This window comes from Jatropha curcas, chromosome 1, assembly GCF_041381405.1.
Source record: "Jatropha curcas cultivar XTBG-Jc1 chromosome 1, XTBG_Jcur_1.0, whole genome shotgun sequence".
NCBI lineage: Eukaryota > Viridiplantae > Streptophyta > Magnoliopsida > Malpighiales > Euphorbiaceae > Jatropha > Jatropha curcas.
Window position 1 is genome coordinate 33,446,574 of NC_143151.1, and position 24,438 is coordinate 33,471,011.

Below are 24,438 nucleotides of genomic sequence, written 5' to 3' on the forward strand. Positions count from 1 at the left end.
ACAAAATTAATTATTTTGGTAATTGTTAATTGTTTGATCAATGTCTAACTATTTCAGTAGCTAATACATGTTTGAATAGCTTTTCACAAAATTCTAAAAGTTAAATGTCATAAAAATTAATCACCAAAACACTCTAAAAAATAACATTTAGCGTTTTGATCGACTAATACCGCTGCCGGGAGAAGATGTTGCCAGCCATCAAAATTTACGGTCTGAAGATGTAGTTAAAGGGGATGCTACTAACATGGCCTGACTCAGTTTTTGGATCCAAGTGTATGTACGATAACTTTCTTCTTTATTATAATCTGACTAGCAGGACCACTAGCTTGTTTATTTGAATTTACTTCCCTTATGTTTTTCTTACCTAACAGGTAAACACCCTCTTTCTTGATTTTTTAGCAGGTTCCACATTTCTTTATAGCAGCCAGAACCTTCTAATAATTAGGAAAATAATTAGCTAAAAAGAGGAACAATTAGCTTAGGTTTAGCTTTACTGAGATCAAATTATAAATCACTAAAAAAATGATGTTTTTATTTTTATTTTTTTTATATATAATTAGTCGGTAAATGAATTACAAGACAAGGTGTCTATATCAAATGAGTGGCAAACGTCCAATCCTCTTCTGATAAAACAAAATAATAGTTTTCAATCAGCCTCTAAATTATTCCTTGGGTATTTTTGAAAGCAGCTTACATTCATTGATTCTTCACTGTGCATTGCCTAAGGGCCTAACATCATCTTCTGATCATCCAGATTCTCCAAGCTAAAAATTCTTGCATGGCTGCTTCTTGGAAAGTGGTTCATAACTTGTTTGGCTGTTTCTTCAAAACCTCAACTTGCTTCACCTAAATGTCAATATATCTGCTTGTAAGTTATAGCAATTGGGTAGAATATTCTCTCCTGCTTCATGGGATAGTTTTGTTTTCTGCCACATATTAGAAGAGCGTGATGGTATGTGGAGAATTTGTGAGCACATTTTTCCAAGAAAAAACATCATATTTTGACTTATTATAAGCACATTGGCATCACTCCATTCCCGCATGGACAGAGAACTCGACGTTGTAGAGTTTTCCAGAAAAACTTATTAGCGGAGAAAAACCTCCTAGGGATAAGAGACATAGGGTTGGAGACATCGAACCAATTATATAAATTTTATTCAATTAATATTAGTTAGCAATCCCGGCTCGAGATGATTTATTATATTGATATTGTTTGTTGCATATTGATATTAATTAATTCTTAATATATGTGAATTTTAAAGCAAATCATTTGGAGTTGATGCATACAATCTTCTCTCTAATTTGACAGAGCCATTTCTGTGGATCGAATCAGTGAATTCCAGTACTAATTACATATTAAGACACAGTCTTTGTCTTGTTGTATACATATGACCCATCATATATCCCAATCGTTTGCTTATTTTCATTTTTTAATATCAATCATTCTTTCCCATCTCTTAGGTAATCCTTTCCATCAATCCTAATGATTCATGAAAAAAAACATCAATTCAGCCCTTAACGGAGCTAGCAGCCATAAACATGAACTGAATTAATGAATATAGTACTCAAAAACTCTTTCAGACACATATGCATTCAACCAATTAGATTATGTTTGTCCATTGTTGAGAAAAAGGGGGAAGAAGATAAGTTTACACGTCATTCATTTCAAGGAATTGGCTTACCCATTCCAAGTTTAAAGGATCCTCATTGGAGAAATCAAAGAAATCATCTACATTAAAACTGCTACTGGAGTCTTCACCTCCATTGTTATTACTAGATGTGGTATTCTCTTCCCTTATCACTTCAACAATTTTTGTTGTCTTATTCTCATTTTTGGATTCTTCTGCTACTGAATTAGCTCCACTTTGTAATTTCTCTTTCTTATTTATTTTCTTGCTCAAATGAGAATTCCAATAATTTTTTATCTCGTTATCTGTTCGCCCTGGTAATCTTCCAGCAATCAAGGACCATCTTTAACGAACAAAAAGATCAAATCAATCAAACTAGTTATGCAAAAGAATTAATCTTTATTATAAATAAGAGTAAAACATAAGAAAATTAACCTGTTTCCAAGCAGTTTATGAAGCCTAAGAATCAAATCTTCTTCTTGGTCTGATATGTTCCCTCTCTTTATATTTGGTCTTAAATAATTCAACCACCTTAGCCTGCAACTCTTACCACACCTATTAAGACCTGCAAATATATATCAGAAAGGCCCATCAAACATAAAATCAAAATTCAAGTCATTTAGTTAATCCAGTTAATCAAGAAATTAACCTGCTTTGGCTGCAATTATCTTCCATCTTTTTGCACCATGGATTGAAATAACCTCAGCCAATTTTCTATCTTCTTCTGCTGTCCATGCTCCCTTATTGATGGCTTCTTTCTTGGATTTCATACTTTTCAATGTCTCCATAGCCTTGTTCTCGTTACCATTACCATTAGCTTCTTTTATCCTTGACTCATTTGTAACAGCAGCCATAATTAACTGTTTCTTTACAGAGAGAGAGAGAGAGAGAGAGAGAGTGAGTGTGTTTCTTCTCTAGGATGCTGTTTAGGGCTTCTGTGACATCTAACCTTCTTGGTGGGAGAGGAAGAAGCTCAACTACCACATATATATATATATATATATATATACGTACGGTACACACAAACACACATGTGGGATAGCAATTCGAGAGAAACTATATACATAAAGAGAGAAATAGATGGTCAAATGTAAAAAGAGACACTCATCTTAGTCATGGGTTTGATGATTGTGCCATAAGAGTGCTATAAAGTTAATTACTATAAAGGCTGCTAATGAATCAGTTTTCTATGATCCTGAGTGCGCATATACCTGCTGGTTTTGAAAAACAAAGTGGTTTTAATGCTGTTCCCTAGTAAAATTAACAAAAAATGCAAATCTAATATAATTCACAATTAATTACAATTTTGTTATTAATTCAATTTGGACCGTGTATAAATTGCAAAATTAAACATTTTATTTTTATTTTGACCTATTAAACATTTTAACTTATAATATTGCACTCATGAAATACTCTACTTTAGAAAATTATTCTATTAAACATTCAAACTTATAAAATGAGATCAATAAATTGTATAGTTAAAAAAATATAAACCTTATTGTTCCAAAAATTATACCAAGTCAATATTTTATATATAAATATCAAAAATATAAAAAAGAAACTGTCAGTTTTAGTGTGGAGAATGGTATAATGTTATCAAAATTTGCAACTTCAGGAACATAATTTATCACTCTCAAAACTTGAAATATAAAAATAAATTTATATATTTCACCATTTAATTTGTATATAAAATTATCTCTCTCTTAATTATTAATTAACATTTGATATTTGATGTTAGAATTTAACAATAATATGCGATGAATAAACAAAATTTAAGAGGTAAACAATACTAAGACTTTAGTTTCCACTTTCCGGAGAAATATTATAAACCAAAACTCTAAAATAAAGAAATAAAAATGGCATGTGACAAAAGTTTGGGCCAAAAAGGTTGGCAGATCAGACGGCTCTGATAAAGTAACAATTTTTGTGATATAGTGGTCGTTGATGTCATTTTTGGTTACTTTTTCAATAGATGATTTTGTTTTTTGCATGATCAAATTATTATATTGGAGGCATGCAAATGCAGTAGTTTTCATTTAATTATTATTATAATGCCAGCTAAAAGAGTTGATGACAAAAGGTCATTGCCTCTGGAATTATAGACAAAGTTTGCTGAAATGAAAGCAGTAATTTCTTTTGTCTACTGAAAATTATTTTTTTACTCTGTGTTATGAAAAAGGAGCAACCGTAATGTGTTTTTAATTGGCCAATTTGCACAGTTTGATCTTATTATATATCCTTATGTACTAACTTCTATTTTCCAATTAATAATGCAAATATGCACATCTTATCAAACTTTATCCTCATCTCAAAATCGGCAATTGTCCTTTTCACATTACCTACTGTAAATCTTATTTTCATGCAGAAATAATTTTTTATCAAAGTGTTTATATTACACAAAAAAAATAAAAATTAACCAATTAAAAAGAACGCAAATGCACGAAAATTCTACATTTATGAGCTCTAGAGATAATTGATATATACAGTTTTTCTCTTACTTTTTCTTTATTGTTTCCGTGAAGTACATATATCGAAAAGAGTGTATATTTACTGACCGAGTGTGGTTTAATTGATTTTTTCATTTATGTGAAGAGTGGAAAGTCTTGAGTTCAAGTTTTCTTATCCACGAGAGTTTTCACGTGTGTATGTGTATAACCCTAGAATTATTTTTCATTGCAATTGCAATTGCAATTAATTAATCAATCGTGTGTATCTTTTACACCAAGTCACATGAGAAAGTAAAAGTGGAAATTAGGTTTAAAGTTAGTTTCAATTAAAGATTAGGTAATGGCCAGATAAAGATACTGACATATTGGACTATACCATATTGCATCTATTACATATGGGTCCTTATAATTTGGAATGGCATGGCCTGAAGGATCTTCTGAAATGGAGTCAATTTAATATACCTGTCCATGTTCATCAAACCGTCTGATTTACTTTAACAAATTTCTCCTGCAGAGCCAACGGTCGGATTTGTTTTTGTAAAGTGACAAATCATAATAAATATTTTGTTTTGTAGTTGGTGAATGAGAGAAAGATGACATGTGCGTTCTCAAATTCCAAATTTAAGATAACAATAACTATGATAAGCAAATTGGTTAATGGGTAATTAAGCACAGAAGATTTGATTAAAGAGGAAAGGACAAAGTTTTTTGAAAGTAGAGTTTGCATAAGGCCAATTGCAAAATCCTATGATTATATCACTTTTTATGTTGTTAACCTTTAATTATATTACTAATTGCTATTACAAATGTGATTAGTGAGAATACTTGATTGTTTAAGATTTTTGCTCTAATTCCCCACCTGATTGGGACAAGGATTTGCTGGAGATTTTCTTTCTTGTTTCTTTTTCTTTTTTCTTATTTTAATCTCAAAAATGAAAAATTGAACCCCATGGTTTGAATATTTTAATAATTTTTTTTATATTATGTAATAATACTTAATGGATTATTGCTCTAATCACTAATCATCTAAAGCTGTGCTGTAATTTAAGCAGATTGTTCAATAACAATAATTTTATTCTTTGATGTTGATGTATTATATTAATAATCACGTAATCTCTTATATTCAATTAATTAATATATCAATTTCAAGAGTTAAAGAAGACTATATTTTGATTACTGGAATTTTGCTGAAGCAAAAGGATGAAAGTGATACACGTCGACACAAGCTATTGCCACCTACTACTTTTCTTTAATGTATATTTAATTCTGTGGACCAAAACGTATGAAACTCCTACTAAGCAGCATCAAATTGAAATTCCTTACTCAGAAATTAATATTCATTTGTTTCCTGTTCCGTCTTCGTCTTCATAAATCCTACCCTAACCCTCCAACCAAACCAACCGTACAACATTAATTCCATCTATCAACGGAAATATTTATCTTCTTTCAGGAAAACTTATGGAGAAGAGTTAAAACCAATGAATGTCAATGACCGGTGGTAGAAGATTTTGAATTATAAAAAACGATCGATAAACCTTAAATATATGTAAATATACATCGATTGAGCAAACAAGAAAAATGAGTTTTGGCTCCATTAATGTATTATGAATATCAACTTGGAGTTTTAACAGAAGCTTCATTACTAGAAAAAATGAAGAATGTTATTCCATAACAAGAATACAACTTGAACCCTAATAATCATAGGAATAAATGAAAAATGTTAAGGTTTATGGGCAAGGAAACAAAGAATTGATTGATTCACATGTAATAAAAGTTAAGGAATAACCCTAACTTTGAGACCTAGATTACAGGGAGGGGAATTTAGAAAATATATTTACATATAGAATGTATTGTAATAGAGGAATTGAAGAATCATTGGTGCTATATATGTATCTTGGAATAGATTCCATAGAGTGTTGGGACAAAATTAAGGCACACATACCTTATTATGTAGGGTGGGAAAGTTGAAGGTAGGAAGGCTTCTACTGCTTCTGTTGGCTATCCAAAAATAATAGGGCGAAACCGATACCCTTTACGGCCCCATTTTTGTTTTCAAGTCCTTCCAAATGATCTTCTGTAGCCACTTGCTTTTCAAATACTTAGCAATTAGCGATCACGGGTTCATTTCAAAATATGTGGACCACTAATTAAAGCAACAATCAAAAGTAAAACGCGAATCGACTAGCTCAGTTCAGTGTCAAGACCACTTTTGGAGTTAATCATCACGGCTTAAATCTATTGACAATTAAAACGGACATGAAAATTCAATCATTAGTTAGATCTATTGATGTTAAAACGAACACGAGAATTTAATTATTTAGTCTCTGATAAAAATTAAAAACTAATTGTTACTTATTTTTACACTTATATTTATGTAATTTTTAGAAAGTAAAATTTGTTTATGTATATAATATATTTTAACGGATTCAATCACATGTTGGTAGTTGGTATCTGTCTGTTTATTTTTACAATAACATGATAATAACGGACTCGTTTTTGTCATTATATTGCTCTTAATATATATTAATTCAATCACATGAAAACAAAAAGAGTAAAGTAAAAATGATTTTTTAAAATTTTTTGTTTTTAATTGGTTTGTTTCGTAGGCATAACCATAGATTCGGTCTGGATAATATTGTTTTCTTAATTTGTTGCGGTAACTAGACTTTCTATATAATTATCTGTTGACCCAATTTTACCAACTACAATGGAATGAAATGAAATAGGAGGAGTAAAATGGAATTTTATTAAAGTGAAGTATGGTGGCCCCAATCAATAAAAATGTCAAAGCCCAAATGACATTCGAATGCTGATGGGCTCAGTAATTCTAAGCCTCAGCCAAGCAGGCCCAAAACCACCAGAATGATTCACCTTTTGTTTTTTGTAAGAATTAGCTGACAGTTTCAGCAAATATGCGTACTTCTGCAAAAAAAAGTTTCTTCCTTTCATTATTTGACCATTATAAAAACTTTCAAACATACACTTTTTAACTGCTGAGATTCAAATAATGATTTTTTTTTTTTTTTTTTGGGCATGTCCTCACCTTCCTAATAATAACGCTCTCAAATTCGAATCCTAATTTTACAGATAAAATTCATTTGGAGATGCAGTCTACTTATGCTGATCCAACCATCTATTGTCATCGATCAAAATTTTAATTAGTGTATACGAAGAGTAATCTATTTTGTCACCAACAACTACAAATTGAGTTCAAAAAATAATATTTTTACAGGATGAAAGAAATGTACTACTTCAATCTTTCCCTTCAAGATTTATTCATTACAGAGTACATTAAAAGCCCAAAAGAGAGAGACGCAAAATGTATGAAAGGACTATAATAATAGTATTTCAAAGTTGGACCAAAAGAAAAATTATGGCCCAACTCATTTCTATTTGTACAACCCAAGTCCAATAATTCGACACTAATCATATACTTGTACATCCTCGTAAATGGTATATAAAATAGTATTATTATTTTATTATTATTTTTTTTCAATAAAATAAAATATTTTCGTTAACAAAGCATTTCGAATTTGAGTATTGAATATGGAAATTATAAACTGTAATATGTGAAAATCCATGGAATTTTCGGATGTTAGTTGTTATAAATAAAAAAAATACCCTCGGTAAAATTAAAATTTTATTTTTATCGCTTTGATGTAGGGGTGAGTCCATGCATTAAGAGCGAGTCATTTCGTTTAATTTAATCTGTCCAGCGGAGATTTCAATGCCATTTTCTTAAATTACAATAATACCTCTTTATGGGTTAATACAGCTCAGTATACAGTGTTAATCACAGGTAGCGAGTGTTGTTTTGAATGTACGCTCAGCGAGTATAGTTTCCCACCTCTGCATGCCTCAAGTGTGAAATTGGACAAGATGTGTGACCGTGTCATAATTAGAGCCAGTATTTGCTGCATCATGTTGTATGATAGCAGAAAACTGCCTGCAAAATCTTGACCTTTGAAAGCACATCAAGATTAATATCTGTGAATCTGGTGATTCAGTAGCTATCAAGTGGTCTAATCGAAGAAAAGCGAGATCCACTGCCACCGCTCAAATATTTATTTGTTAATTGCATTCATTTAACACCTAATAAAATTATTTTTAATCGAAGAAAAGCAGTTTTTTTTTTTATTTTTTTAATCAAAACTATTGGGTTCCCATAAACAAACTTCCTAGTTTAGTATACATATGAATTAAGGTATTAATATTAGATGAAATACATTATATTAAGTATTTTTTTATTAATAAAGAATAATAAATAAATGATTTAAATTATTTTTAAATAATTATTATTATCAAAAATAATTCTTCAGTCAATCACAAATTTTGATTAAATTTTAAAACTATGCAATTGCATTTCATTTTGTTATATTTTAAACATCACTAAAACTATTTCATAAATAAATGAAATCCATAATAATCACTTACACCTTATAAATAAAATAAATAAAGGTTTAATGATACAAAAGTCTGAATCTTTTTATTTTTTAAATTTTAGCAAACTCATTTGATTTTATTAATTGTTAAATAAATTAAATTTTTGAAAAAAATAATAAAATTGAGAAAAATAAAAATAAATCCAGGCTTTTTTATCACCATAAATAAATTCACCAAATTTTGACGTGTACGGTTTATATATATGCGAGTGACGGTGTGAGTGATATACATGAACTAATGGCTACCTCTGCTAAAAGGTGGAATGAGGAAATGAAAGAAAGGGCACAGAACCCAAAGCAGCATTAGCGAAGCAGATAGAGATATGCAGATACTGAGGATATACACGAGAGAGAGAGAGAGAGAGAGAGAGAGAGAGAGAGAGATGAAGATCATGAAGTTTCAAAAATTTTGAAGTTTGAGCTGTAAATCCAAAAACCCAAAAGTCACTGTTGAAAGAGAAAATTAACAAGATATATCAAACCCGCAACACAGTTTTTGAGATAACAGTAGCAATAATAATAAGAATAATGAGTAACTGGTTGGGGTTTTCTTTGAGTCCACACTTGCGAATCGATGAAGGGTTTGGTAGAGAAGAACAAGCTGCTGCTTTCTCTTCTCATCATGATATTTCTGGTATGCCTTTACATTCTGATGGCTCTCTTTGTGTTGTTGATCCCTTTAGACGCAGCTCTAATGGCACTCAAGGTATGACTGCATGCACTCCCTCTTCCATTTTAAAGATAGGGTTTTTCTTTTTTCTTGTTCTTTTTTAACGTATTCTTGATTCTTTACTGTTTTTTTGTCCTCATAATATTTTCTTTAATGGTGATTTCTAGATTGGAGATACGAGAACACCTTGGACGCAACTAGTGCAAGTGAAGAAGGTCCAAAGCTTGAAGATTTTTTAGGTTGTTACTCAAACTCTCCTTCTGATGAAACCAAAGTTTATTGCCAAGAAGACCAAATCCCAACCCAAAACCATATTAATAGAATCAATGTTAACGTAGCACCAGCCTTCACCACTACTAATAATGGAGATATAGACACTAGTAGTGGAGAAAATCTCACAAACGCGTCTTCTTTAGTCCAATCCTATAATCACCATTACAATGACAACCCACAAACCCTAATTCCTAATGATAATCTCCAACACTGTGATCCAAACCCTAGTCTTAGCCATAACAATAGCATTTACCATGTACCATTTGAAAGTAATGGTACTTGTGTTTCTGGGTTCAAGTCTTGGCTAAAGCAGAATCCATTTTCAAGTGATAAATCTTCAAATGAAGTCAACAATTGTAATTTTCAACCATTATCACTGACAATGAGTCCGAGTTCTCAGAATGGATTGGTTGCAGTTTCTCCATTGCAAGTGATTGATAATCGTCAAAGGCCTACTACCGTCGGCAAATCTCTCGTTAGAGAACCAGTTCCTCGTAAATCCATTGACACTTTTGGACAAAGAACGTCTCAATATAGAGGAGTCACAAGGTAGTAACATTCCTTTCTATTTGCCATTTTAATTTTAGGTGAAATTATTGTTATATTGGCTTGAATAATTATAAATATGAAGTATAAGTTTTTTATGGTATCGTTTATTATATATAGGCATAGATGGACGGGGAGATATGAGGCCCATTTGTGGGACAACAGCTGCAGAAAAGAAGGACAAACAAGGAAAGGAAGGCAAGGTAGGAGAAATAATCTTTTGATATTTATTTGTATATATATTTTTTATTTTTTGCTCCAAAAGAATATACTAACGGTTGGGTTTTTCGTGCACTTTTTTGGGGTCCTCTCCTTTCACTGTCTGAATACTGTGCAGTTTATCTTGGTAGGTGAAACTCTTACATCCAACTTCTTGTTTTTATTTTTGGTTAGCATTACTTTTTTCTTCAAAACAAAAAAAATTACAATTTTTTAACAACTTTGGACAGCGTGCATGTTCTTTCTTCTTCATTCTTTTTGTTAAATTGTTTTGTTTTATCAGGTGGATATGATAAAGAAGAGAAAGCAGCGAGGGCGTATGATTTAGCTGCCTTGAAATATTGGGGACCAACAACTCATATAAATTTCCCTGTAAGTGATCTTATGTTTGAGTCTGCAAAAAGATTCAAAACTATTAGTTTCTTGAATATGATAATTAATCTTTTTTCTAACTATTGATCTTTTATTAAATGCTTGTAGTTGAGCACTTATGAGAAGGAACTTGAAGAGATGAAGCACATGACTAGGCAAGAATTTGTAGCCAACTTGAGGAGGTTTAGACTCTTTCTTTCTTTCTCTCTCTCTAGAGGCTATGTTACTCTCTTTAATTAGTTTAAATTTAAATTAAAATTAGAAGAAGCTAGGAAAGAAAATTAAAGATTGATTGCTTTCTTCAAAATTTGGCAGGAAAAGTAGTGGGTTTTCGAGAGGAGCTTCTGTATACAGAGGAGTGACAAGGTGATGGCAGAAAGCGACCTCAATGATAAAGTTTCCCATTATTTTATTTACTGTTTTTCTTGCAGGCTTTTTCAGTTATCATAGGCAAACATTATTATGCATTCCATTACCAAGTCTGTAAATACTAATTAAATTTCCTTGCTTATCAAGATTTAATTTATATATAAATTAAAAAGGTCATCCATGAAACATATCCATCCTTCTTTCCTTTTATTTGCTAAGTTGTTTTTTTTTTTTTCTTTTTTCTCGCAGGCACCATCAGCATGGAAGATGGCAAGCTAGAATAGGAAGGGTTGCTGGAAACAAGGACTTGTACCTCGGCACATTTAGTAAGCCTTTTTCTACTACTTCTTCTTCTTTTTTTCTTTTCTTCATTTATATGCATGCATGTCCTATATTTTTTTATAATAGCTTTTTAGATATCTAAAGCTACACAAGAAAAATCTCCCATTGGAAGATGCAATCTCTAGTGTCTATCTTCTAATATAGCTTAGGGGGTGTAAGCCAGGGCAACCTTTTTCTATCCAAACTTGCTCTAGTTTATAGACAGGTTAATTTACAAAGTTTGAATTGCTCTAGCAGAATAATTAAGGTCATTAATGATTGTGGCTGAGACTTGAGAGCTAATAATTTGTGTAACCACTCATTACCTTACACGTATATAGGCACTCAAGAAGAAGCTGCAGAGGCCTATGATATCGCTGCGATTAAGTTTAGGGGTACAAGTGCTGTTACCAATTTTGATATAAGTAGGTACGATGTGAAGAGAATTTGTTCAAGCTCTACACTAATTGCCAGTGATCTTGCTAAACGGTCACCGAAACACTTGGCTCCAGCATCCACTCTTGAAGATGATAATTCTTGTGCTTCATCAACATCTCCTAAACCCCTTCTTGCCATGACAAGTGGAGAAGCCTCTGTTTCCGATGAATTGGCCGATATTGTGTGGAGTAATGCAAATGGAAATGAACATCAACAACAACAAGATGATAACAACATTAACAATGATGTAACATTGGTGGGTTCAAGTAGCAGGAATTCCTCTAATCCCGTAAATCTGAAATGTTCGGTCGGTTTAGGTACTGATTTTAGCGATGGCATTGGAGATTACAGTCAAGGTTACTCATTGCAGGACTCAAAGTATGAAGATGGTAATAATGGAAGTAACAACAGGATTGGAAATTTAGGGTTGGTTCATCAAGTCCCGATGTTTGCATTATGGAACGAGTAGAAGGAAAATACGAGTTATTTGAGTAGGTTTGAAATAGGGAGGTTAATTAGTTATTAGTTACAGCAAGATAAAAAAAAAATGGTAGATGGTAGCAAATGTCACGGAATTTGAAATGTGAGGATTTATTAGCGTTAAAATTCGGTTGTTACAGTTTAAGTTTGTCTTTTTCCAAGAAGTATATGGAAATATATATTTCACTTGCACCACCTCTAGGTTTTGATCTATTGTTTCAAATGTTTAATTTTTACAGGTAAAATTTATTTGAAAATACTTGTCACCTTGCTGGTGATATATATGGAGATATAATAAACGAGACCTGTTTGGTGGTAAGGAAAAATAATTTTATGAGACTTGTTGCCGTTAAATTGCTTTTAAACCTTAAAGTTTTACCTACATGGCATCAGAAAGTTTGAGTGCCCCGATATGTTTTTGAAATTACAAATTTATTTATCTTTAGGGCTTTAGTGGATTTTTTTTTTCTAAAGTGAAAAATTGTCGCTATAATTAATTTTTTTCTTCAGTATAAAATTATTTCGAAAATTCTAAGTCTCCAAAACTTTTTCTTTATCAGCAATACAATTTTTTTATTAGTATTAAAGATATTAGAAAAAGTTTAACATTTTCAGAAATCTCTTAATATATCTAAAATTAGTCTGAAAATGTTAAATAAATCTACTTCAGTCTAATAGGATCAGGATAAAAACCTCTTTCTCCGAGTTAAAAATTAATATAAATTTGGCAGAAATAATATAATGGGATCAGGAAAATCTCTCGAGTAGAGAAGAAGAGATGCAAAATTTTTCAAAAAAAAAAAAAAAAAACATGAAGTTGAGATAATTTTATGTATTAGACCGACTAATGTGTTTGCATGCAAAGGCAGCACCTGAGAGACATAAGACGTGGCAAAACTTCACATCGACATCATATCCCATCAAGAAAATTAAAGGAATTGGCTCTATCTTCCTACCAAATAAGGGACCATCAGATTCCCGTGGAGTGCCAGAGCCGAGGAGCAAATTCACATTGCTACCCTTAGAGCGACAGATCTTTGATTCATTGTCTACACCGCCAAAATTATGATATAATATGAATGGTAATACAACACGAACATGCACTCTCAATGCGAAAAAGTCAAACCTTTGACTCTACGGTAGAGGAAATGACCAGTGCTTTACAGAGAGAATCTAAGCCTGCCCTAGTGAAGGGGTGTCTTAAATTGCGTGCCCATTTAGCTTTATGTGCCTCTCTCTGTCTCTCTCTCTCTCAGACATTTTATGGCTTTTACTTAGTGCTTTGCCAACTCCTTTCATGGCTCGTTTTGTACACTCGCCCTTTGAAATTAAGCAATAAGTGTTAGTTTCAATGGTCTATTATGGATGATGATCTATTTCAGAACAAAAAAGGATCTATTTTATTCTTTATGGGAATTAATTTGATTTGGTTTTGTGTACGGATCACACTGAAGGTAGATAAGTTCCGTGCGTACTTAGCAATAGATTCAGTTCCAATTTCTCTGTTCAATGCTAAAAATAATAATAACAGTAACTTGTAATGTAAATGTATGAAATGAATCTCATCTTCCATTTGAAGGATGAGAATGTGTTGGAGTTAAACTAATTAAATACCAGAGAAAGAAAAAATCTTGTTTTCCAAAAAAACAACAAAAGAGAAAGGCATTTGGATTTGGTCATTTTACGGTGAGATTTTTATCAACTCATAGCTGCCAAAGGAATATATTGGCAGTGAGAAAATTTAGAGACAGATTCGGAGCAGAAAAGAGAAGAGCAAAGGATCTAATAATATACTCTATAAATCTGCAGCAAAAACTGTGTACCACAAGTCCAAAATATTATCCACAGCACAAAGATAATACACGCAAACACGTTTCTCCATCAAAGAAATTAAACTCTACACTATATGATTGTAGAGTACAGCAATGCTTTAGGGTTTAGGTGTATAGATTTGTAGACACATAGGATATTAGTGTTTCTGAGGTTTGTTGCATGGTTTGGGATTCTGGTCTGGTCTGGTCTGGTCTTACTATAATGGCTTTACTAGCTATGGGTATTACTTCCTTTCTCTGTTGCTGCAGGCAGGGTTACGTAGATCTTGTACTCATTTTTCTCATTTGACTTTCATGGTTTAATCATTCAAAATTTGGATCATAGACAGATATTTATTTACCAGATCTTCAACTTATCTTCACGTTTGAATTTTCAACAGTTTATGTCGTACTTAGTTGTCTAATATTTTGATTATTCTTTAAAATATTTTTGAAATAAAAATCAAAATTTAAAAGCAGATACACACCAGACCAGGTAGAAGTTGAAATAATAGAAGTAACTATTCTTTTAATCAGAATTCTCAAATTGGAATATTGCGTCCCTGAACTTTGAAACCGGATGGTTTTGAAAAGAAAAATTGATATTAAACGGGAAAAAAAATGATAGACGAACTGTATTATAGATAATCTATACAGTAGGCACAGATAAATCTTCCACGCTTTTGAATAAAGCAATTCTCAGTATGTGTTTTGGACAGAGGCACCTTCCAGTGGGTATCTCGCGTGCCTTAATACAGGCCATGAGTTTTCACCAGTAAAAGGAAATGGCAACAATTTCCAAGGCTATATTACATCATATTACTAAGATTTATTTATTTATTTATATACATTTACTTGTTGTATTAAACTAAGGTGTAAGACTGCCTTCAATGGCCCATCCCTCCATTTATTCTCTTTCTGTCTTTGCTGTTCCTTCAGCATCCATCTCTCTTTCTCTCATTCTCAAATAAAACTTTAGTGAAAAAAATTCAATAATTCAATTCAGAAGGTAATTTTTTTTTTATAAAAATAATGATATCTAATATTGATGACGGGACAAGAGGAAAGAAGACTTGGGGTTTAGTCTTTCAATCCTTTTTTAAGCCTCTGCGGCTAAAAGACAGTTATTTGCTGACAAAAATTTTGGACAGTGTTAAAAGGGGAGTAAAGGAGTTTGAAGGGGTGACCTGGATCAAGCCAAACATGCTTCTTGCTCTAGCTGCACTGCTACTGCCTACTGCCCACTGCCCACCCATAACCCCCTCCCCTCTGCTTTTCTCTCACACCATGTGATCTTTCCTTGGCCTCTCCTAGCTACTACCTATCCCCTTCCTTCTTCCCTTCTTTTATTTTTTTCCAATCTAAGTATATAATTACCTACTTACTGCTATCAAGACCTTCACAAATCAATTTATCAACTATAAAACTTGATTAAAAATGTTTACAACTTCTGAATAATATTCTATATATCATGATTCTTGTTGGTTTCATTATGTGGGTCCAGGTTAAAACGAGTTGGCAATTCGAAGTTTCGGATCGAAACCCTGATTTTATAGGTAAAATAAGTTTGTCGATATAATTCTTTTTAGCAGTAAATTTAAATTAAAGTTAATATTTAGTAGTAGAGTTCAACAGTGGATACCTTAAAGTAGACTCCTTAGAGTTTGGAAGGAGAATCAACATCTACATATGAATCTCATGGCAAAAAGAAAATATGCAAAATTCCTTAACGAATGAAATCAACATATATGGCTTATAATCCGAATGGAATAACTTCACAGTAAAAAATACTTACAGGGTTCATATTCTACGATGTAAATTTCTCTAATAAGCTCCTTTACCTCTAAAAGTAAGTGTGGATTAATCGAATTTGTCATATGCATCGTGCACAAAGAAAATGTTATTGTTTGTCAACTAAGCATAAATTAAAAATGCAACTATTGAAAACAATGAAAAGGAAGTAGTGTGTAAGGAACATGAGCTTTCCAAATTAAAAGCTCGTAAGGGGGTAAAAAATGATTAGGGTACCATAATAGTCATCGACTGACCTCTACTCACCATTACTCTATCTTTTGTGGGCCCTATGAACAATGTGGGCTAATCGCTAATTTATGAAACTGTAAGTAATACAATTGATAATGGGCCCAAATTGCAATTTCACTATCATTCCATTTCACACCCAAAAGTCCAATCCCATGAGAACCCAACATGAGGGCCCACATGATCTTATTGACAGCACAGGTCACAAAACCTCCTTCCTTCTCTTTCTCTCACATCTGAACTTATCAGCTAACAGCTCTTTCCTTAGATTCTGTTTCTAGGCAATCAATCACCCAAATTAGCCTGTACCAACCGTTGAAGCCCGCGTACCCTGACTCTCTTCCCCTCGGCCTCCCTCTTTCTTTCTCTGTTTCCATTTATCCGTGTCTCTTATTCTGCAATTTCTGAGAAAGAACACAGACCAACTTTAAATCAGACACGCTTTCTTACGGATGGATCTTTCCCAATATCACTTTTGACTCGGTCTTTTTTCCTTTGATTTTGAGACACAGCAAAATCGAGAATGGAAATGTGGGATCTTTAGCGAGTCTGATGAATGAAAATCAAGAAAGCCATTTTGAGTCCCAACTCGACCATTTTGGGAACTTGCCATTTTCTTGATTACCCATTCAGAAAAGAAAGATTGAAATCAGTAAATAGCCCCTTATGCCAAATGCCAGACCCTAGAGCTTTGGTACCGAATCCGGAAAACAAGGATTTGGACAAACTCACATGACCAAGTTGTTTGATTTGATCTTTAACACATACAAATTCTGGGGATCAAACCGTATTTCTTTGGCGACTAATCTTGAAGAACCCAAATTCTTGAATTTAAGGAGCTGAGAGTTAGGAATTCAGGAATTTGGGTTCAAACCCAGATGTACAAACCCCTTAAATTCTCTGAACAATCCCATAATTTCCCTTGAATTTCTCTCGTTTAATGGAAACACAGTTATCAACACTCATCTTTCTGATTTTAGGGCTTCTGTGCAACTTCTCTGATCTACTTGTCGCATCACAACAGATACAAAATGAACCGGCATCATCGCCGTTGATAAAACCACCGCCGCCGCCGCCGCCGCCGCCGCCACCACCTCCTCCGCCATCAACATCCCCACCCCCACCATCTTCGCCGCCGCCGCCGTCACCGCCACCGCCTTCACCATCACCACCTCCAAAGTCCTTAAAATCTGCAACTCCTCCGCCATCATCACCCCCGCCGCCTGTGCCTCCATCTCCACCTCCACCTACACCTCGGTCTCAGTCTTGGTCTCGGTCTCGGTCTCTACCTTCACCTCAACCTCCATCATCACCTCCAATAAGCAGTCCTCCGCCGCCACCAAGGCATGCCTTGCGCACCAGCGCCTCAAAGAGCCATCAAGCATCGCCACCGCCAACGCAAAAAGATCAGGAAATGAACACAGGGAAGAAGATAGGATTGCTGTTTGTGGGTATTGCTGCAATTTTGCAGATTGGGGTTGTTGGATTCTTGGTTTTCAAAAGAAGGCAGCTTTGGAGGATCCAAGATAGATATGAAACTTGCTCTTCATGAATTTCAGTAATGTCAAGTTCATATCTAAAGGAGGTCTTTTTTTTTTATTGTTCGAATTGAAATTCTTTGTCAGATTCTTTGGTGGCTAGTGGGAGGATTGGTTTATGAACACAATTGGAAGATTGATGGATAGCAAGTGGAGTGTTGGTTCCTCTCATTCGGGTCCTTGTGATCTTCTGTAAAGGGGTATTTTGTTGATTGACATTTTATTCATCTTTTTCTCTTGGTCTTGGATTTCTTTCTAGTATAGTTCTATCCATACGGCTTATAACCCAGAGAAGAGTCAACCCATTTGTCATGACACAGATTGTGCTAACATACATGTAAACAGATTCTGGAATCATGGAAAATTTGGAAGGATTGCAATGACAATTTCTACTTCACATTCGTTTATGTACATTTAATGATTTGTTAAATTTAAATTTGTTATTGAGTTCGTTCTGTGTTATGGATTTAGCTTTTGTTTCACTTACCAGGGTAGGAACTAGGCAATAAATTAGAAACATAAATTAGAGTAGCCAATATATGAGTTGATTGACTACAAAAGATACTGTTAAAAGTTTCTTTTTTCCTTTAACAGAAAAATGAGGTGTTGCCTCCTTTGTAGAATCCTTTTATCCCTCATGATATGTCTTTTTAGTCTGACTGTTCTTTCATACATTGCTTAACTGTGTTCTTCTACCTTAGGTGTTTGCTACCCTTCATTGGTTCTGTTATTAGTTCTGTAGCTTACTATTGAATGTACTTGGAGGTTAAAGCTCATCCATAGCCATTTGTCATGCTTCTTTGCTCCCATGTTTTTTGCTTCTTGAGTTACAGTACTCTTTTTGTAGAAAACTATGCAGCTTGAAGTGTGTTTTCTATTAGATACATGGTAAGTTTTGAACAATGATTTGTTGATTTTGAAGGCACTGGTATGGAAATCTATTTAAATTATACATTATTATTGAATTTGCAGCTTCAAAATCGATTGCTATAGAACTTGCGCAAAGTTTGCAATGAAGTTCTTTTAGTTAGGTTGGTTTGAAATTGGTCATTTTTGCTTGTGGTTAGGCAAGTATATCTTGGTGACCATGAATACTTAGGGAATTGGTGATAAAATATGCATTTTTAACATACTGAAATTGTTCAAAAAATATCAAATGAGTAATCTATAATTGTCTGATGCTTTTGAAATCAAAATTATTCCGGATAGGATTTGTTTCCTTAAACTATTTCTGATGGGATTTGTTTCATGATTTAAAATAATTATGAATCTTAATGTGTTCATGGAATTTATAATTTGAATATGAGAAAAGAAAGCTTATATTCAGATGATAGCTGTGTTTATTATTTAAATAATATGTAGTGCAGTTGAATTGAAAGATTTGAATCTTTATTCTTGGCAGATAATGAGATATCATTTGAATTTATTTGTGATGGAAAATTATAGAGACTCTAGACAGAGGCAGTAGTGCCTTCCATGAATGAATTCTGTTTCTGCAGAATCTACTGCTAAATTTTAGTTTCAACAAAATCTTTCCTTAATATGTTTCTCTTGAATATCTTAAGAGAGTTACAATTCGTTAGATATTCTTGAATCTCGGAGCTGAATGTCATAAATAAATTGCCCTTACAGTTGTAACAGATCCATTGTTGAGCATTCTAACCAGACTTCTGATTGGTAGTTTCATTTCCGGCCAATGAAATATTGCCCTGTCTTGGCCAGGCTTCTTCAGCATGGCTTTGAGAAGACCTGAAAGGTGGCGATGGTTTTGGCAGTTGCTCTGGGAGGCTGTTGTTCTTGTCTAATTTCTGTATGGTATATTTTTTTAGGGTTAATATCTTATCTATTTAGTCCCTAGGGTTTGATCAATTATACTACTACGGATCTCGATTTTAGAACTGTATTGTCTCTTTTTTCTCAGACTCTCTTAAAAGTAACCCTACCAATTCTTAACTGTGTCCTTTCCCTGATTATCCCACTATCTTGTCTTAAGACTGATCCAATCCAACACTGTTTCTTTTTTTTACCATATCTGAAAGATAGTTCAATCAAGCCATTGACCAACTACAGGATTCTCCTCGACCCACCTGAACTGAAACCAAGCTGAAAGGATTCTCTTGCTGTTTTGTCAGGCAAATGACCAAAAAAAAAAAAAAAAGGTCTATTCAGTGGAGGGCTGAGATCTGGTCTCCTTGTTCAGTGAACTGTCTACTCTCCAACTTGATCGTTGATTGGTGTCCAATTTACACATATTTATAATGATTTATGGCTGATAAAAGTGCTTCTAATGAATATTTATATATGATCAAACCCTCCATCTCATGTGTCATGTGTACGATTGACGATGCGTCTACGGCATGCGATCTGAATAGATAAGAGGGAAGCTTCATGGACTAAAAGAAAAAGAATTGTCGCATCGGCACTAAAATATATGTCCAACCTCGCTCTAGCTCTCGCGCCCGCCAATTTTCCATGTAACCTTGTTCTTTTTAGAACGCATTTCGTATTAATGTTCTTTTTTTCCCTTTGGCCCATCACCAGAATTAATAGTTCCAGTCTTAGTCACCGATATTCAATTTTAATTTGATTACTCAAAAACAGAGCAACAATATAGAAATGGAGTGAGTTTCAGCAGACAATTCAAAGCCAGCCAGAATCAGAATCTGAAAAGCCTTATGATTACCTGTATGTATGTAGTGGAACTGTGAAAGCTGTCATGGAACTGTACTATTTTTTAATTCAGAAAAGCATTAATAAAAAAATTAACTTTATGAACATATTGCTAATACAAATGACAGACAATCAAATATCAACTTGTCTGCCCACTTTGATGAACACAAAAAGGGTTCCTCTCAGCTTAAACTTGGCAGGATTACTGAGACTGGTAAATGAGACTACTGTTTTTGCTTACAATTAGGTTGCTGGGTCCCAAAATGTATGGACCAGCTTCCATAACTATACATTCATATATATTTCAATTAATATATCTCATTAATTAATACTGATTGAATAATTGAAAATTATAAAATTTATTGCTCCAAAATCTATATAAAGACATGTCAAATTAATATTTTACATATAAAAGTAAATTATTAATATATAAAAATTTGTAATATTACCAAAATCTCATGGATATAAGTGGCTCATGTAAAGTATATGGCAAATTTGTGCATTTCGCTTTGTTTTTACGTAAGGCAAATAGTTAAATACATAACTAAGATCTTGCTAGTTCATGAAATTATTATTTTATTAATATATGGAGAGCTAAGCCGACAAGCATGTATACTGAAAATGGCTGCGGTCAAAGAAGCAAATTCAAAAACATGTTTCTTCGAAGGGGAATAGAAAAAAAACTTAATAATCAAGAAAGCTAAAGACAAGGAATCCGTCCTGTTTTCATACATTATTAGTCCCACAAGTTCAACGTCCAACGCAACGCAAATTGACCCAGCAACATGTACCCAGTACTCTTTTGGCTACAATACCAACATCTATTATTGAGACTCTTTAACCTTCTGCAATTCAAGAAAATAATAAGTTAATTTTGTACTAATATAATCATCGCAAAAGCAAGAAAAACAAATGATATAATATAGTATTAATTAACTACCGGAATGGTGTCTTGAAGTACTGCAGGATCGATGCAAGATCCAGTTATGAATCTGAGTTCTTTGGTGGCCACTCGCCAAAGAAAAGGTGCAATGGTTTTTGGGTTTCAGTTTCTTTTTCTAACTTGATTGGCCTTGTAGTTGATGACTTAAAATCAGTACCTAAGACAAAGCAATGTTGCTGCTGATCTTGTTGTTGGTTCGAAGTATCTGCTAAGTTTTCAAACTGTGATTGTGAGTAACCTTTATAGGAACTCATTGTCAACTGCTGATATGAATCTTGTAATCCTCTTTCACTTCCTGAAGTTTCTGGAAAGAAAGTTCTTTCATCCACATCTTCTTTCATTCCATAAAGATACCTAAAAATTAATCTCAAACCATCAAGCAAAAAAGAAAAGAGAAGAAAAATTATTGTACATGTTCTAATTTCGCACAAACCTATAGCCCTTATCAGCATGAGAGGAAGAAGAACCAGAATCCAAAAACAAATGATGGGCAGTGTTATTTTGGGAGGAAAAACCAGAATTCATAGGTCTAGAAGATGAAGAGTGAGTATAAAGAAAGGGATTAAGGCTGCTTCCATGGCTAGTATGGAATTCAGGTTCTACAGGCGAAGAAAGATGAGAGAAAGAGTAAGAGCTGGAGCTAGAATTAGGTGAAGTGGCGGTGGAGAGGTTTCTATTATTCATGGTTGTTGAAGGCATTGTTATTGTAGCAGCCGTAGTAGTAGCGGTTGTCGTAGTAGTTGAAGTAAGTTCCACAGGCTTTCTTGAACGATTTCTGCCTCTGTGCATGTGTCTTTCACAGTACTTAGAGTCTGGGTATGCTTCTTTTGAGCATCTCCATTTCTTTCCATCTGTTCTTCTGCACCTCCCTGGCTCCGGGTCTGCTTTTCTGCCAAAACCCATCTGCAAGCAACCCCACCCTACTGCAAAACCCCATAAAAACAAGTCTCAATTGTTTGTTTCCTTTCTGACCTTAAAAATTTATATATATATATATATATATATATATATATATATATATATATATATATATATAAGCAATAAAAAGAAACATTAAGATGAGATTAAAAGATGATCAATTACTCGTTTGGTGAGGGAAGAGTCTCGAAGCCAAAGAAGACTCTAAGCTTCTTTTAATAGAATAGATAAGTTCAGGTGGAATTGGGACACCTGATACCATGTATTTGTAGATGAGAGCTTGGTGTTCAAGTTCTTGCCATTGAGTTGGTGTAAAAGGAGACCTACTTCTTGCACTATTTGAATTCAACATCATTGATGGAGACTAATTAAAATGGCCTATCTAGTTCTTGTAGAGAAAAAGAGGAGGGTTTCTTGTTTGTAGAGCTTGAGTTTATATTGAACTTGCAGAATCCATTTGTGTGCATGCAGAAAAATCAAAATAAAATGGCTACTCTGATATTTTCCTTTCTTTTATCTTTGTCTAGAGAGTTGTACTGAGTGAGTCTGCTCTTATAATGACTGCACCTCTGTTGCTTCTGCTTCTTCTGCTACTTGCTGCTATTGTCTCTGACATCTTTACATATATCCATAAGCTACTGTACAAATAAAGTAGTGAAAAACTGAAAAAGAAAACTTTAATACAAAAACCACTGGGGTTAGTCTTGTTTGCACCATTGGCTCCAAATTATGGACATGGAAATGAGTGCCATGTCATTATGTGAAGCTGCAAATACATGGAATGGAAGTGGATGTAATTTTTTTTGGCATCTTTATATATTAGAATTTCTAAATCATGTGTGAATTTCAGTTTGATTTCTATTATTTTCTCCAAGTTTCAATAAATACCATATAAGCGACATTCATTTGGGTTTCTTGATTGAAAAATTATTAACTATGTATATACTAAAGGAACAATTACAAAAAGGGGTTGCCTATAATAAAATTGCCTTCGATATGTGGATTTGTGATACTGACATGTTTGATCAAGTCAGAACAAACAATACTATTAAAATATTTACTATTAGCCATGATTTTGGAGCTATCGCTAGAGATCAATACAGAAGGTGGACACTTGTTTTTTATTACAAAATATTTAATCTATTATATTAAGAAAAATAAACAATCAACTTTTTTTTTATTATATTTTCTCCATTAAAATCACTGGATATGCTAAAACAAAAGTTGCAAAATACTCAAAAATATTTGTCTTGAGAAAATGAAAAAGATTGAGATCTCGATGGGATAATATTGCAACAGAAGAACTATTGGTTAGAGGAAGGAGGTCAAGACTTGTCTTGTAGCAATTAAAAAGCTTTGTTTCCTCTTTTGTTGAAAGTTGGCTGCAAAATGTGTCAGAAGAAGTGTACTCTGATGAGGTGAGGTAAGATTAGGGCGGTTCACACTTTTTATCTACCCTACAACACATGCCCTTTCTCTTCTCATTGATTAACCCAATATTTGCTCATTTGTATTTTCTTGAAAACATCTCTTTCCATAGTAGTCACAGTCTTCTTTCACTGTAAAACCATTTGTTGGCAGAGTCATTTCAGTTTCACAGTTATAGGTCTCAACTTCTCACCTGAGATTGTTTTGACAGAGAGCTTTGCAGGCTAAATACTGAATCACTTCCCCACGTTACAACTTCCATGCCTGAATAAACCACTGGCATCTTTCTTTGGATTAATTAATTAAATAAACAAAACTCCATTGTTACTGTTCCCATTATCAGAAAAATTGTAAATTTCCAGGTTGCATGGTCCAATGGGTCGACAAGTTATTTTCTTTCGAGTTTAGTGGCCCAACATTGAACAAACTCAAGCCCTCAGCCCATTTAACCATAGTCGAAGACGAGGCTTACAGGGTTATATTGACAGGCCGTTTTAAGAGGCGGTTTCAAAATAAACTACAATCTTCTTTGCTTTGCGATATTGCAGTTAATCTTGCGAGAATAAAGAAAATGGTTTCTTCTTGTCGTTGAAAGTGAAGAAAACTCCTTGTTCTTGCGTTCTCTGAAATCGGAATTGTTATTCGTCTCTTGCCTTTGAGCCTATGACTGTAAGTATCTCAAATCTGATTTATGAATTCACTTGACGGAGAAGATGTGGCAGTGCCTTGCAGTTACTTCGACAGCGTGGGAGTCGGAGAGGCGTTTCGATGTCACTCAAAGCCACGACATGATGCCACGCCAGCAGAGTTGGGGCCACGTCATTATATGTCACCATGTCAGCTGCGTTGCCAAGGTCAACATCTACTGCCTTGTCAACACATACC

The 24,438-nt window shown here is 33.6% G+C and overlaps 4 protein-coding genes across 4 annotated transcripts; 2 read left to right on the top strand and 2 right to left on the bottom strand.

Annotated features, from left to right (window-relative positions):
* Positions 1 to 1,588: 1,588 nt before the first annotated feature.
* On the bottom strand, positions 1,589 to 2,662 carry LOC105631397 (transcription factor MYB114). The gene is made up of 3 exons (XM_012213495.3): positions 2,278 to 2,662; positions 2,064 to 2,193; positions 1,589 to 1,971 (listed from the first exon to the last, which is right to left on the bottom strand). The coding sequence occupies exons 1-3, from the start codon at positions 2,480 to 2,482 to the stop codon at positions 1,650 to 1,652; spliced, it is 657 nt and encodes a 218-aa protein (XP_012068885.1). The 5' UTR covers positions 2,483 to 2,662; the 3' UTR covers positions 1,589 to 1,649.
* Positions 2,663 to 8,797: 6,135 nt separating this feature from the next.
* On the top strand, positions 8,798 to 12,400 carry LOC105631395 (Integrase-type DNA-binding superfamily protein). Its single transcript, XM_020678206.3, has 9 exons — positions 8,798 to 9,223; positions 9,355 to 10,009; positions 10,127 to 10,209; positions 10,344 to 10,352; positions 10,509 to 10,597; positions 10,706 to 10,779; positions 10,913 to 10,963; positions 11,216 to 11,292; positions 11,629 to 12,400. Exons 1-9 carry the CDS (start codon positions 9,046 to 9,048, stop codon positions 12,192 to 12,194), a joined length of 1,782 nt encoding a protein of 593 aa, XP_020533865.1. The 5' UTR covers positions 8,798 to 9,045; the 3' UTR covers positions 12,195 to 12,400.
* A 3,898-nt stretch (positions 12,401 to 16,298) lies between these two features.
* Positions 16,299 to 18,044, top strand: LOC105631394 (proline-rich family protein). The gene has a single exon (XM_089715514.1). The coding sequence runs from the start codon at positions 16,997 to 16,999 to the stop codon at positions 17,606 to 17,608; it is 612 nt and encodes a 203-aa protein (XP_089571640.1). The 5' UTR covers positions 16,299 to 16,996; the 3' UTR covers positions 17,609 to 18,044.
* Positions 18,045 to 20,823: 2,779 nt separating this feature from the next.
* On the bottom strand, positions 20,824 to 22,856 carry GRF5 (growth-regulating factor 5). Its single transcript, XM_012213492.4, has 4 exons — positions 22,291 to 22,856; positions 21,641 to 22,130; positions 21,205 to 21,561; positions 20,824 to 21,109 (listed from the first exon to the last, which is right to left on the bottom strand). Exons 1-3 carry the CDS (start codon positions 22,478 to 22,480, stop codon positions 21,249 to 21,251), a joined length of 993 nt encoding a protein of 330 aa, XP_012068882.1. The 5' UTR covers positions 22,481 to 22,856; the 3' UTR covers positions 20,824 to 21,109; positions 21,205 to 21,248.
* Positions 22,857 to 24,438: the final 1,582 nt, after the last annotated feature.

What these genes read in the sequence shown, in the direction of transcription:
- LOC105631397 (XM_012213495.3), bottom strand. Translation starts at nt 2,482, where the DNA reads ATGGCTGCTGTTACAAATGAGTCAAGGATAAAAGAAGCTAATGGTAAT. An exon ending in GATAATTGCAGCCAAAGCAG is followed by an intron (nt 2,194 to 2,277) that starts GTTAATTTCTTG and finishes ATATATTTGCAG; the next exon opens with GTCTTAATAGGTGTGGTAAG. An exon ending in CATAAACTGCTTGGAAACAG is followed by an intron (nt 1,972 to 2,063) that starts GTTAATTTTCTT and finishes TGTTCGTTAAAG; the next exon opens with ATGGTCCTTGATTGCTGGAA.
- LOC105631395 (XM_020678206.3), top strand. Translation starts at nt 9,046, where the DNA reads ATGAGTAACTGGTTGGGGTTTTCTTTGAGTCCACACTTGCGAATCGAT. An exon ending in GTATACAGAGGAGTGACAAG is followed by an intron (nt 10,964 to 11,215) that starts GTGATGGCAGAA and finishes TTTTTCTCGCAG; the next exon opens with GCACCATCAGCATGGAAGAT. An exon ending in CTTGTACCTCGGCACATTTA is followed by an intron (nt 11,293 to 11,628) that starts GTAAGCCTTTTT and finishes ACACGTATATAG; the next exon opens with GCACTCAAGAAGAAGCTGCA.
- LOC105631394 (XM_089715514.1), top strand. Translation starts at nt 16,997, where the DNA reads ATGGAAACACAGTTATCAACACTCATCTTTCTGATTTTAGGGCTTCTG.
- GRF5 (XM_012213492.4), bottom strand. Translation starts at nt 22,480, where the DNA reads ATGATGTTGAATTCAAATAGTGCAAGAAGTAGGTCTCCTTTTACACCA. An exon ending in ACTCTTCCCTCACCAAACGA is followed by an intron (nt 22,131 to 22,290) that starts GTAATTGATCAT and finishes GGGGTTTTGCAG; the next exon opens with TAGGGTGGGGTTGCTTGCAG. An exon ending in CATGCTGATAAGGGCTATAG is followed by an intron (nt 21,562 to 21,640) that starts GTTTGTGCGAAA and finishes ATTAATTTTTAG; the next exon opens with GTATCTTTATGGAATGAAAG.